General features: G+C 40.9%; 2 protein-coding genes across 3 annotated transcripts; one reads left to right on the forward strand and one right to left on the reverse strand.

Annotated features, from left to right (window-relative positions):
• Nucleotides 1-6,231: 6,231 nt before the first annotated feature.
• Nucleotides 6,232-8,945, reverse strand: LOC115630974 (UDP-glucuronosyltransferase). The gene is made up of 5 exons (XM_030527559.1): nucleotides 8,158-8,945; nucleotides 7,902-8,096; nucleotides 7,613-7,844; nucleotides 7,325-7,553; nucleotides 6,232-7,236 (listed from the first exon to the last, which is right to left on the reverse strand). The coding sequence occupies exons 1-5, from the start codon at nucleotides 8,607-8,609 to the stop codon at nucleotides 6,395-6,397; spliced, it is 1,950 nt and encodes a 649-aa protein (XP_030383419.1). The 5' UTR covers nucleotides 8,610-8,945; the 3' UTR covers nucleotides 6,232-6,394.
• Nucleotides 8,946-9,062: 117 nt separating this feature from the next.
• LOC115630984 (sideroflexin-2) lies at nucleotides 9,063-11,873 on the forward strand. Of its 2 annotated transcripts, none has more exons than XM_030527579.1 (6): nucleotides 9,063-9,299; nucleotides 9,371-9,635; nucleotides 9,702-9,970; nucleotides 10,144-10,242; nucleotides 10,445-10,884; nucleotides 11,372-11,873. In XM_030527579.1, exons 2-6 carry the CDS (start codon nucleotides 9,620-9,622, stop codon nucleotides 11,529-11,531), a joined length of 984 nt encoding a protein of 327 aa, XP_030383439.1. In that variant the 5' UTR covers nucleotides 9,063-9,299; nucleotides 9,371-9,619; the 3' UTR covers nucleotides 11,532-11,873. The 2 variants fall into 2 exon arrangements, with proteins under 2 accessions (XP_030383439.1, XP_030383430.1); XM_030527570.1 differs by having other exon boundaries at nucleotides 9,067-9,299; nucleotides 9,699-9,970.
• The last annotated feature ends 1,117 nt before the right edge of the window (nucleotides 11,874-12,990 follow it).

The following is a 12,990-nucleotide window of genomic DNA, read 5'->3' on the forward strand; positions in this document are numbered from 1 at the left end:
AATAGGAGGAAGTCCAATTCAAAACATGAATTGAAAACAAAAGACAGGTTTGTTTTTCGAAATATAAGGAAAGTCTGCACAATTGAGGGATAAATAAAATATCTAAAGCTAAAGTCGGGTGTCCCGACTTTGAAATACTCTGTACATATGTTTACAATAATTATAGAAAAAAAAAAATAAAAATAAAATAAAAATTTTTTGATCGATTTTACCTTTCTCGGTATTCGAACTCACGTAAAGGGTGTATAATTGCACATTTACATAGCAATTGCGTCTGTGTGAGTGTATGTATGCCTATGCGCATCTATTCGTGTCTGTGTAAGCATTTTCGCAGTCAACCAAACAGCAACATCAACAACAGCCGCGGGCAGCGCTTCAGCAGCGCTGCAGCAGCAAATATATTTATGGCTATAACTTCTCGTTAAATCGGTCTATCATAATGAAACTTGGCATACGGACACATAATAACCAACTGGGGGTATTTCAAATGCGAATACGAAATTCCAAGAATTACGGGAGTTAGAGAAAATTGCGATTTGCGGTGGAGAGGGGGAAGGGAGGGAAATTCCAAAATATACATTGTCTGCGTATTCATATAAGGCATCTGGGACTAAAATTTGGTGTTCCTAGGTCTTATAGTCTCCGAGATATAGGCGATTATATGAATGGAAAATCGGGAAAACCCCCATAGGTGGTAAGTGGGAGGGGGTGGGTAAATCAAAAAAATAAAACAAACTCATATAGAATACACATATAAGGCATCTTTGTGCTAAATTTGGTGTCTCTATCTCTTATAGTCTCTGAGATCCAGGTGTTCATACGGACGGACAGACAGGGCTAGATCGTCTCGTCTCGTCATGCTGATCAAGAATATATATACTTTGTGGGGTCTGCCACGCCTCCTTCTGCCTGTTACATTTTTCAGCTCCCGCAAACCTAATATACTATACAAGTACTTCTGTACATTTCATGTACAGAGTATAATTACTACATTCATACATGTTATGTGAAAATATATATTTTACAGTTGCATGGCTATTAAGAAAAATAATTTTAAAATAATGTAAAATAATAAAATAAATAAAATAATTTTAAAATAATAAAATAAAAACTTCTTAGGGTCTTGTGAGAATTGAAGTTTGAAGCGCTCTAGAAAAATCCTGTAACACAGGGAGTTTAGAAAAAAAAGTTTGATTTGACTATTTAATTAATACTTATTATCGGATTTAATAATTTTGAAGTTCGAAAGTATACAAGAAAGTCGTGGAAGCTTTACTGGAAAAGATAAGGCTACTCTATTCGAAACGACAACATCAAAGATGGAATTAAGGGTGTTATAAAAATATAAAGAGGTCATTTCAATATCTACAAAATTAAAAAAAAAAAAAACAAGAAATGAATGCTAAAGTCAAGCAGGCTCAACTCTTAAATACCCTGTACCACTTGTACCCTTTGGGTACAGGGTATAAAAAAAGAAGACCAATCAGTTCCTGCCATCAACCGGTTTAGCATAACAAAGTCACATTTGAGCAAATACCTGCATGGTTTAATACTCGTACACCCGGAAGAAAATGAATAAATTGATCAAAAAAGAAAGGAAAGCGAAATTTCGATGTAAGAATGATAAATAACACTGATAGAGGAAATTATCTAGAGGCGACGGCACTATTGTCATCATTAATCGAGAACTCTGTTTAAGTACATCTACATTAGTTTAATTTAAACAAAAGAAAATTAAAGCATGTAATTAAAAACTCTTTGCATTATAAGAAGTGTTGAAGCATTAAAGAATGACCAAAAAATGTTTCACAAATTAAAATCACCAACCAGAACCAACATCCCGTGATGGGAAAAGACTTCGCTAACTCAAGTAATATGGAGCATCTAAGCTAACATAACAGAGAAAAGAAAAGTTACTTTAACACAAATACCCCACATACGGGTATTAAAATGAACGATTTCCGCATCAGAACAAAGCATTTTGTCATATGATAATTCATGATTGAGGTAACTATTTCGAATGAAATGTAATGGTGGGGAAAAGATAGAGCAACTGTTAGTCCGCATGGCTCCTCTCCTAACTAGTTCTGTTGTTTTTCAGTGGTTCTGCAACAGCTGTCACTTTGTTTTTGTATCCGTTGTTGACTCTTATGCAAATAGGCGATGTTGTTGTTTTTGTGTGTCACTCCCCAAATCTGTGGCCATATGCAATCGATAATGCAAATGTTAGGCCAACACTCTCGTCCACCCACACTCTCCTGCATACGCACAAGGGACTTATCTCACTGAATACTCGTAGGTATAAGGAGGAGGAGAGCTTCGGGTTTTGCATATTTTCATTACATTACATTTAATTTGAAAATTATGAATTTTAAATTGAAACTCAGTCGAGTTGCAGGCGTCGTCTATGCATGCATGCGCCATTAGAACGGACCTAGGAACCTGGACCTGAATGTGGCTCTAAGGCGAGGAGCGGGCGTTTCGGTAGCAAATGAAATGCAGTCCTTTGCCAGAAACTTTGTCCTGATTCTGCTGCTGCTGCTGCTGCTGCTGTTGCTCCTTCTGCTGCAGCCTAACGTAGCTCCAAAGTAATTAAATTGAAAGAGAGTAGAAAATGTATAAAGGAAAGGGAAGGAAGGTGGATGGAGAGGCTCGCTCACTTGCCTTGCATGCGTCAGGGGGGAATGTTTGGATTTGTGTGGTGGAAATGAACTTTGTGGAGCGGCGGCAACAGGACACAGCATACCGCCAAAGTGTTGCAGGAATGAAGCGCATGCCACAAGAGCAACAACTTGCAACACGTTGTGAAGTGTCGATAGGGGTTGCGAACAGCCGATGTTATGATGATTGTTGATTTAGAGTTTTCGGTTTCGGTTTTAGTTTCAGCTTCCCAAATGCAATTTATTTTGAAGCGAGCCGATGACATGCAACATCAAAGGCGCTACATGCCGCACTCTGTCAATGCGACTTTGATGCTACATACACACACACACACACACACACACATACATATGTATGTTGCTGCCACAGCCGCCACTGTTGCAGTTGTCGCTAGTTGCTGACAGCTGCGCTAATGGCCCTTTGCAGCATTCGAATTGGTGCGCCCTGCCTCCGGGTCTTCTCTGATCCGTTCCCAACTGTAATCAGAGACCTTTGGTATGTCAAAATTCTTTCGTTGCCGCCGTCGCTGTTGCGGTTTACGACATTGGACTGCCTGAGTCCCAATGCTACACATTTGTGGCACAGTGTCGATTCTGCAACAAAGAAGACAGCAAGTTCACATGCGTATGGCTGCCCGCCCCCAGCTTGTAGCCCGCTCCCTTGGCCGATATAACAAGTTCGCCATTGAAGCTAATTGCTTTGTAGCAGCGTACAGATACAGTGTCGAGCTTTATTTATATTTTAAATCTTGGCTACAGCTCAGCGGATGTAAGATTTGAGAGCAAATAGGACTCCTAGAGCAAATAGGATTCCTACAGCTGATCAACCGAAGGATAACACTTTGAATTTCCAGAAGAAGTAAATAAAACATACTTTACTATACTCGTATATTTGTCGCCCTATATATCTTGCTTTCTCAGTTACACAAATTACAGAAATCTAGAAGTATACTTTTTTTACAACCTCTACAAAAAGGATGAAAGGGTATACTAGTTTAGTTTAAATGTACATGTATGTAGCACGCAGAAGAACGCGTGGCAGACCTCACAAAGTATATATGGATATAGGTACATACTTGTATATTCTCGATCAGGATGACAGGACGAATCGATATAGCGATGTCCTTCTGTCTGTATTTGTGATTCTCCATAACTACCGAATTATTGATGTTTTTTAACCAAATTTGGAAATTACTTTCGGTTAATGCTTATCTATCTCTATATGTATCAATTTTCATAATGATAGGTCAACTTTAACTTAAGTTGTGACATAAATATGTATAATCTCTGCCCGCAGCAGTTGTTCTTGTTGTTGCTGCTGTTTTGGCTCAATTCTTTACTGCACCCTCAATTTTTGTGTGGATTGGATACAGAACATTTAAGTTTTTTAATTTAAAATTAATTAATACATATGCGCACTTACTTAAAAGAAAACAAGTGCAGAAACTTAAGGGGGGTGTCCCGATTTTGACTTTGAGTTTGTGAGGAAAATTCTGAAGGATTCTTGGACCGAGAATCGCCCATAGTTCATGTGGAGGAGTGTATTAAAAAAAGAAAACAAACTCGTACAGCGTACATATACTTGTAGAAGGTATCTATGTACAAAAAATCGGTGTCTCCATCTCTTATAGTCTCTGAGATCTAGGTGTTCATACTGACGAACAGACGTACAGGCAGGGCTAGATCGACTCGTATGTTACCAAAAGTTCGCTTCTTTATTCATATGTATGCAAGGGCGTAGGCAGCTTTTACCTTCTTTAAGACGTGTACAATCATTTTCCAAATATTTGCATGCTATTTTCAAAAACTTTCCATTAATAATAAAGACTCGTCCAGCATTTCGTTCTTCTTCGCATGGAAGCCAACAGCAGCTTATGACCAAGCTGGCATAACACAGTAGTGGCCTTCATATCGAATTTCCAATGTCTAACCAAGAATATGTGCATTAAAACTGAAAAAAAAAAGAACTCACAAAGGCAGACCGCGTGGAAAAGTCAACCGAATTGCAAAGCCTCCTCCCCCCGTCTTTCATATACGAGTACACAGCACAAAGCACACAGCAGCCTCTATAATTACACTCTTATTAACATGTGAGGAGGTGAAGGCATAGAAGTCCACACACACATACACACACACATATGTACTTAGCTCCGTACTGCAAGTCGAAGCTCAAATACCCTAAGACTCAAATAAATGAGCTCGAAATGTGAAGAATATGGGTGAGATTGTTAATACTTGTAAATCATCTAAGCTTGTGCGGTATATTGACTAAAATAGTATATGTATATTGTAATACCAGCAATATAATGAAAATTATAGCTATTTCGGATATTGAGTATTACAGATTTGCATTAAATAATGGTGCACGTAAAGATTGGGGAAGGATTCAAATGATTGGAGCAACGAGATAACACCAAACAATTTTAACGTTTATTTATCATGAAATGTTTTTTGGGTTGACGTATGAAATGAAACATAGTGTGAAATATTGAAAGCAAGTTTTTCTAATGTAGCCTTCAAAAACTACAAATAAAGAAATTAGAAAAGCGTTTACTTAACAAAGTGCCCTTAGAAGGTCTTACAGTTGAAGGGGAAATAAAAATATATTACAAATAAGGATTAGTTGACAAAACGAGCAATTTACAAAAGACATAAATAAAATAGACAAAGCTGATAGTTAAATGTTAAGTACGCCAGTAAAATGAATCAAACTTATAAGGTAATCGAAATAATTAACTAGGACAAAGATTTGGCTCATTATATTGTGTACAAAATACAATTCTTCGATTTCTCTCTTCCTCCTATATATTATAATAGACAAAGTCATCTGCGAAAAACATCCGTTTGCAGTTAATCGACTAAATCTATTACAAATCAGAACCAGTTGCAGAAGCCCCGCTGTTATTTAAATGGGGATATATACAAAATAAACATAAACAACAGCAGAAAATCTAAACATTTGGCAAGGTATAAAAAGTGCAGTGGGAGAAAGCTTACAGCGCCAAAGCTAATGCCAACAATTGTTGACATACATACACACGTATGTACGCCTGGGGAGCCCTTTCTTTCGACATTTGCTTAAGCATTTGTTTGCCAGGATACACTCCTGTGGACATTTGTATGTGTGTGTTTGCTTACGTGCCTCGACTGCTGAATGCAAACAGGTGCCACGTTGTTGCAAATGGAGCACCCGCCACCCCAAGGCCGCTGGCAGCATCCACTGCATCTGCACGTCCTAAGAGACACTTGTGACGCACTCGGCTTAAATAAGTGCATACGCCTCCCTGAACATCAAAGAGCACCGCCGCCATTGCCACCGTCGTTGCCGGCAGTCAGTAGCCAGTAACGCGGCTAATTAGACCCGAACTTGTAATTAAAAGTGTACCTCAATATTTGAATGCCATCAATTCCTTTCAGTCGTTTTTGATTCCCTTCAATATTCCGATTCACATATGTGTCTGTCTGCCGTTGAGCGTGAACTAAGGTATGTCCTGGGGCCCTGAGGGTAATTGAGGGTCAGTTGTTTTACTTTTATATATTTATGTATAGTATGCACGCCAAGTTTTTTCATAAAAAACATAAACGATCACAAAAACCTAAAAACGATAAAAAGTACACACACACAGACACTTAAAATCAGGCTTAAGTCGCTAGATAAAACAAATATAGTATGTAAATATGTATGTTTGTGTACGCTAGAGATATATCGTTGCCACTTTCGTACCGAAATGTGGCTATAAAAATTGCCGCTTCGTGTTCTCATTGTGTGATGCCTGAGTAGTAAAGTCTGGCTGATTACTGACATACAGATGCAGGGGCGGCATATGCTCCACAACCAGTGGCGTAGTTGCAGATCCAGACGGCGGTGGTGGCGTCAAATCCAAAGGTGTTGTCGAGGTGCTCGAGGGAGTTGTGGGCGTCGAAGAGCTATAGCTAGAGCAGCTGGAGCGTGCAGAAAGGGATTGGGCCGATCGAGTACGACGCAGTGGCTCCTCGTTGGCAGCACAGGCTTGGTCGCCAAAGCTCTGCATGCGCCCAACAGCCTTCAAAGTCGTGCGATACGGCAGCTGCTGATTCTGCTCTTGAGCCGCCTCGCTGTAGTAGGACCTGCGCAAAATGCACCAAACGGCCACGAAGGGTACAGTGAGTATACCGAAAACACCCAGTGCAATGATGGCAATCACATCGAGACCCTCGGCTCGCCAAAAGTTGAGCGTGTTGGCGTGCGACTTAAGATAGTCAGCGCCGTTGGACTGCAGCACAAGTTCAATTTGTTGTAACGCTCTAGAAAGGGTGTCCAAATCGCCCGTGCCTGTGCGCAAGCGCCGATGGAGCTCTTTCAACCTTTGCACATAGCTGTCGTTCAGCGTGAGCTGACGTATGCCTTGGACAATTGCGTCATAAGACAGTGCATCGTAATTGAGGGTCAGGCTGGCTCCCTGAAGCTGCAAACGTTTGGCCAGGACCTCCTGCTCGGCCAGTATGGGTATGGCAAGTAAGGGTGTGTTCCCCACAATGGACTCCAAAGTGCTGAGCACACCGCACGAGCTGATGAACACTTTGACTTGCGGATGCGCTGTGGGAAAGTGCAAGGGATTAAGTGAATTGAATCGCCACTTATTTAAAACCTATTTCATTGAAAAATGTTGAGAAGCAATACTTACCTAAAATGGCTGCCTGAGGCCACCAGCTGTTTATCATGACATTTTCCGGCAGCTGATCAAAAAACTCATCTGACTCCCATTTCAGCAAAAAGTGGAACTCCTTTAGGTGGGAAAACGCATCCAGAAGTACGGCTATCTTCTCATGGGGCAGTTCATCGATACGCACATCGGCCCCCAGACTAACGTAGATGACACCACTGGGAGCGGCCTCAACGAACTCTCTCAAGTGCTATAATAATGATTGCAAAGCGTGAGACATTGCTTCTGGCAAGCTATTCTACCAATTACATTGGGCAAATGCAGCTTCTGCGGCGTCATCAGATGCAGACCGCCAACTTCGAGCATATTGGGAAGATAGGCGCGTGGGTAGTGCAACACAGCATGTGAGTTTATTAGCGCCAAGCTGAGATTCTTGGCCAAATCGCGATAGTGCGGCAAAGGGCGTGCATCCGATGACTGCGACACTAAGTGCTCAAAATGCTTGGAGTAGACCGATTGCTGCGAAATCATGTGAAAAAAGCTGCAAACATACGCAAACGTTAAGGGTAGAAGGTGTGCCGGATTCTAGATTACTTACTTGTAAGTTAGACGTTCAAACATACTCATTAACGTGTTCACAAGGCGTTGACTCGTAGTCATGCGCTCCGTAAAGGGCAGAAAATTGCTTGGATCCAAGGAAGATGCTTGTGGATTTCCAAACATATTGTTGAGCCAAGAGTTGGCGCCGGTGGGACTTATCGCAACGGTGGGTATGCCATAATAAAAGGCCAAACTGCAACGTAACAAACATTATGGTAAAGGATAACCCTAAATAAATGCTATAAGTTGCTCACCCAAGCAGCGCATCACTTAAAAACAAGTCGACAACGAGCAGATCGAAACGCTCTCCGCTTGTTAATAACTTACGCACCTGGGCGTCCGACAGCAACAGGTCCACATTTGTCGTGCCAGCGTATATGAGACGCGTAAATCGCTCCATGACGCTCTGGGCGCGCATTTCTTCTGCCTCGAAGCTCATGCCCATATCCAGCCAATTCACCATGAGGCCCTCGATACGGATTTCGCGTATGTTGGCTAGTTCTTCGTCTACACCACTCTCGGCGGCATGCGGACTTATAATGGTTACAGAGTGATTTTGCGGGCCTTCTACCAATTGCTGCATTAGGCGTCGGCCAAACAGGTAATGCGATTTCCAGACGCTTGGAAGGACGGCCAAGATATTGGCGCACAAGGCGGAACAGCTTAGCAACGCCAAAAGCTGCAATACCAGCCAACACAGCTTCATCTCGAGTGCAATGAACCGCACGAGATCCTGTGAGCGTATTTTGTTGGCGTGGCTGCTAGATTATCCGGTTTAGCTTTTGGCGAACACCGAACACACTCCCCCGACTGACCGCCGCTACCTCAACCAGCAGCAACGTCACTTGCTATTATTATCTGCTTCTTTTGCGACTGCGTTCAGAATTTGGCCTCATTTTCTTGTTGCCGTTGTCTTTGCAGCTGTCGTGAGCATCAGAAATATGTTGCAATATCGATTGCGCCGCGCTTTGCTAATTAATGCAAATTTGGTAAATAAGACGAAAATGCGATCAAAATGAAGCAGTAGCGACGACAACAACAAAAAACATTTTAAAGACGCATTGTGAATGGCAACCAGGTAAAACAGCTGACGCGCTATTGTGAACGGTGCATCATTCATCATTTTCCAACAAGCTGGCAGTCTTGTGACAATTGCCAATTTCAATGCGCCACTCTTTTTGCTCGCGCAGCCGTAAACAAAAAACGGCCACCGGTATAGGGACTCTGGATTGCTCCTGTTATATAGGAAATGGCTCGTTGAATATGCATACTTGATTCGAGGCTTGCTCATTTGATTTATCGACTCTAGGTGTGCACAAACACGGTTAGGACTAAAGTTTGCAAATCAAATTAGTTGGCTGACCGACCAACAACCCCCCCTCTCCAATAAGCGCTGGTGAGTAAAACAAAAATTCTTTTCATGTTTTTGGAGTAATGCCAACAATTTTGCTATTGAACTGCAAAAAGCTAACAGAAAAGTGAAAATCGCTGCCAGCGCAGACAGACAACGGCCGAAACGGCACACCTGTGCACAAGTTATCGGTCGTACTTGTGTGTACTCTAGTGGATTTTGATAGAACGCGTACAATAAGAGCGCAATTAACACAGGCACAAAGAAAAACACTTCGAGCAAGCGGGAGAAGGCAACGTTATAAGTAAAAGATTACGTAAGAATTACAGACTAAAGTTCAGTGCGGGCTAAGGCAGGAAGTTAAAATGCCGGATAATGCAGGTAAGTTTCAGATCTTTCCTTTTTATCCATAACATCTTTATATTCCGAGCTCCGACTCCACAGTAGAGCCCATCAATGTGGACAAACCATTGTTCGATATCACCACCTTTGTGGGTCGATTCAAGTACTATGCCTGGATGACAGATCCACGAACGGTACTGCTGCCCAGCGAGCGGCTGCTGCAGGCTAAGGAAATGGTACAGAGATATCGAGCAGGCGAGCAGCCCAATGATCTGAATCCCAAGGAAGTGCAGTACAACATGAAGCTCTACAGCTCTGCCTTTCATCCCGACTCTGGCGAACTGCAAAACTTTTGCGGTCGCATGAGCTTTCAGGTAGGTTCCTCAACAGTCGCCCTGACATAATGATGCGCGTAGATCGCGTGTTTTGGCTTTGGTTGGGCTTTGTAAAAATAGCCCACACGTTTGTCACACTCATTGCGCTACTGACGTCAACAATTGCTTGCCAAAATAAGTCGCCGAATTGATGTAATGCTCCTTTGTTCTAGGTGCCTGGCGGAATGCTCATTACCGGCGGCATGCTGGCCTTCTACCGCACCGTTCCGGCAGTGATGCTCTGGCAGTTTCTGAATCAATCTTTTAATGCGGTGTGTATGCAATATTATAAACAATTTTAGTCAAAGGTCACATTTTAAATGAGGAAGTTGACCAATTCAAACGACCTAGAAGGTATAAGCACAGAAATAATGCTCCTATCACTGGGGGGTAATTCCATTTTGCATATACAGCATATAAACACAAATGTCACTTGTATGGAGTATTATACATATATTAATGACATAATTACAGATAGTCAACTACACGAATCGCAATGCCAATTCGCCCACAAGCGTCACTCAGCTGGGCTTCGCCTATGTGTCTGCCACAACGTCGGCGTTGGTTGCCGGCATCGGCTTAAAGAATTACTGGTCGCGAAAGGCTAGTCCGCTGTTCCAGCGTTTCGTACCCTTTGCCGCTGTTGCTGCCGCGAACTGCGTCAACATTCCATTGATGCGTCAGAACGAGATTATACAGGGCATCGAGGTGAAAAACTCAGACGGTGAGATAGTGGGCCACAGTCGTCTCGCTGCAGTCAAGGGCATCAGCGAGGTGGTCATCTCGCGTATTACAATGGCTGCGCCTGGCATGTTGGTGCTTCCACTGATTATGGAGCGTCTTGAAAAATTCCCTAGCTATCAGCGCATCAAGTGGATAAATGCGCCATTCCAGACACTGATCGTGGGCTGCTTGTAAGTATCGTTACATCTTATGAGAATTCAAATGCAGTAAGCATTGTATATTGGATAAGTCGTCTACGTATAGTATGTATCAGTTCAGTAAAGTATCAATAGGATAACCTTTAGCTAAATAGTTAACAGTTAATTCGGGAGTTTATACTACAGCTTTACCTAAGGTGGAATCTACGTGAAAACCATTCGCTGCAATCAAACCAGCCTTGCACAATTTAATTTCCACACAAATAAACGGCAATATAGGAATGCCCAGTTCATTCCTTTACTAAACAAATTGAACATTCTCTTAGTTCCTAGTTGTGTTCGAGATTTTTAAGAAGCCGTTGTCAGTAATTTGTTTGCGTCCGTTATTTATATACGCCATTCAAAAATTAATAATTTATTTTGGATTGAACCGAAAAGAAATATTAAAACATACTAAACATAGATGTGATGGGAAAAGTTATAAAATAATATATCTAATGTAACTGTCTCCTTTTCACAGCCTCTCCTTTATGGTACCCACGGCTTGTGCCCTGTTTCCACAAGAATGCTCGCTTAAAACATCGACCATGCGTATCATCGAGCCAGAGCTCTATACAGAACTGGAAAGGAATACGTCTGGCAACGTGCCTAAGCGTGTTTACTTTAACAAGGGGCTGTAAAAAAGATTTGGAGCGCAAACTGAGGACAATAATGCGGAGCTGCTCGTGTGTTGAAAGTCAATTAGCATTTAATGGAGTGTTAGATGTTCCCTCGCTGTTTTTGTCTGCGTATTAGTAACTAGCGTTTAAGCTTAAAGTATCTCATTACGTTGTTATCAGAACGTATACGCTCCTCCATACTCACCTTGTTGTTATGAGTAGGCATTTTCATGTTTTGACTGCATATCTGCTTCATCGTTTGCATATGCTAATTTTAAATGTACTTGTATTGTATGTAGTTGAAATTTTGCAGCGTGTGCTTAACAAATTCCACGCCCAATAAATACTGTTTACCAACTGAAACAGCAATCTTTATGCGGGTTTTATAAACGGTTTTATTAGGTAGTTGTATATTGTTAGTTTTAATACTGCATTCTTTAGCAATCTTTGCGTTTGCTTGTGTTGTAAAGTTTACAAAATGTGCAAAACACAACTAGTTGGGGGAAATCGTTTATCGTTTATCTCGATTTAATCTTATCGATTCGGGTGTTTAATTTGGTTTTGTTACCCTTTTTCCATAACATTTTGGACTTTAATAAAGGTACAACTTGTTACAAATCTTCAATCCTTACCCATTGGCACTATTGCACCCGTTTTCCTATTTCAAAATTTGTGGTTTTGTGCTGAACATTCATGAAAAAAATTAACACTCAGATGTACAATACGTAAAGGTATTCACTTAAAATTTACCATACATCCAATTGCCGCGGTCTCATCCCAGCACCAATATAGCGCTGGGATCGGGACTGGCCCAACAAAAATGCGCTGCGTGGCAGCTTTTTCGATTCACTGTTCTTGTAAAGAGTTAATCGATTCTGTCATTTGTTAAAACATTTAATATGTTACAATAATCAGCAAACATTTATCATTTAATTAATAACTTGCAAAAAGGTCGACACTCAAAAGTTTTTGGTTTCTGTTTTTTTTGGGGCGCTTCACATACATATGGTATTTGTAAAATATTTTAGATTTCATTTAAATCTGACTGAGGCATTCAACTTGTATTAGCTTAAAATGTATAGGCCATGCTTGCCTTATATGCAGATTTAACTAAGGGTTCAAATTATTGAAAATTGCTTTATTATTTCGTTAGTTACTGTACTTTGTACTAGTCAGCTGCAAATATCTGTCACAATTAATTTGATTATTATTAATTTATATTCATGTTCCGAGTGTAGCTTGTGCTTTGTTTTTTTTTGTATGTATGCCTAACCTTAGGTTTATTCGCTAAAACAACATTTCTTTTCTTCATATACTTGGGTTAGTCGAAAAGAAGGAACTTAATCCGCTTAGCTGCCTGCGATCAAACGCTTCTGCCTTTAATTTCAAAATAAAGAATTTTTGATGTTTTTACAAACAAAACTGGGCGTAATATTTTTATTTATTTACTTAAAACTTTATAACCTTTTCAAATGTCAAA

This window comes from Scaptodrosophila lebanonensis, unplaced genomic scaffold (assembly GCF_003285725.1).
Source record: "Scaptodrosophila lebanonensis strain 11010-0011.00,11010-0021.00 unplaced genomic scaffold, SlebRS2 tig00000001-arrow-pilon, whole genome shotgun sequence".
NCBI classification, from domain to species: domain Eukaryota; kingdom Metazoa; phylum Arthropoda; class Insecta; order Diptera; family Drosophilidae; genus Scaptodrosophila; species Scaptodrosophila lebanonensis.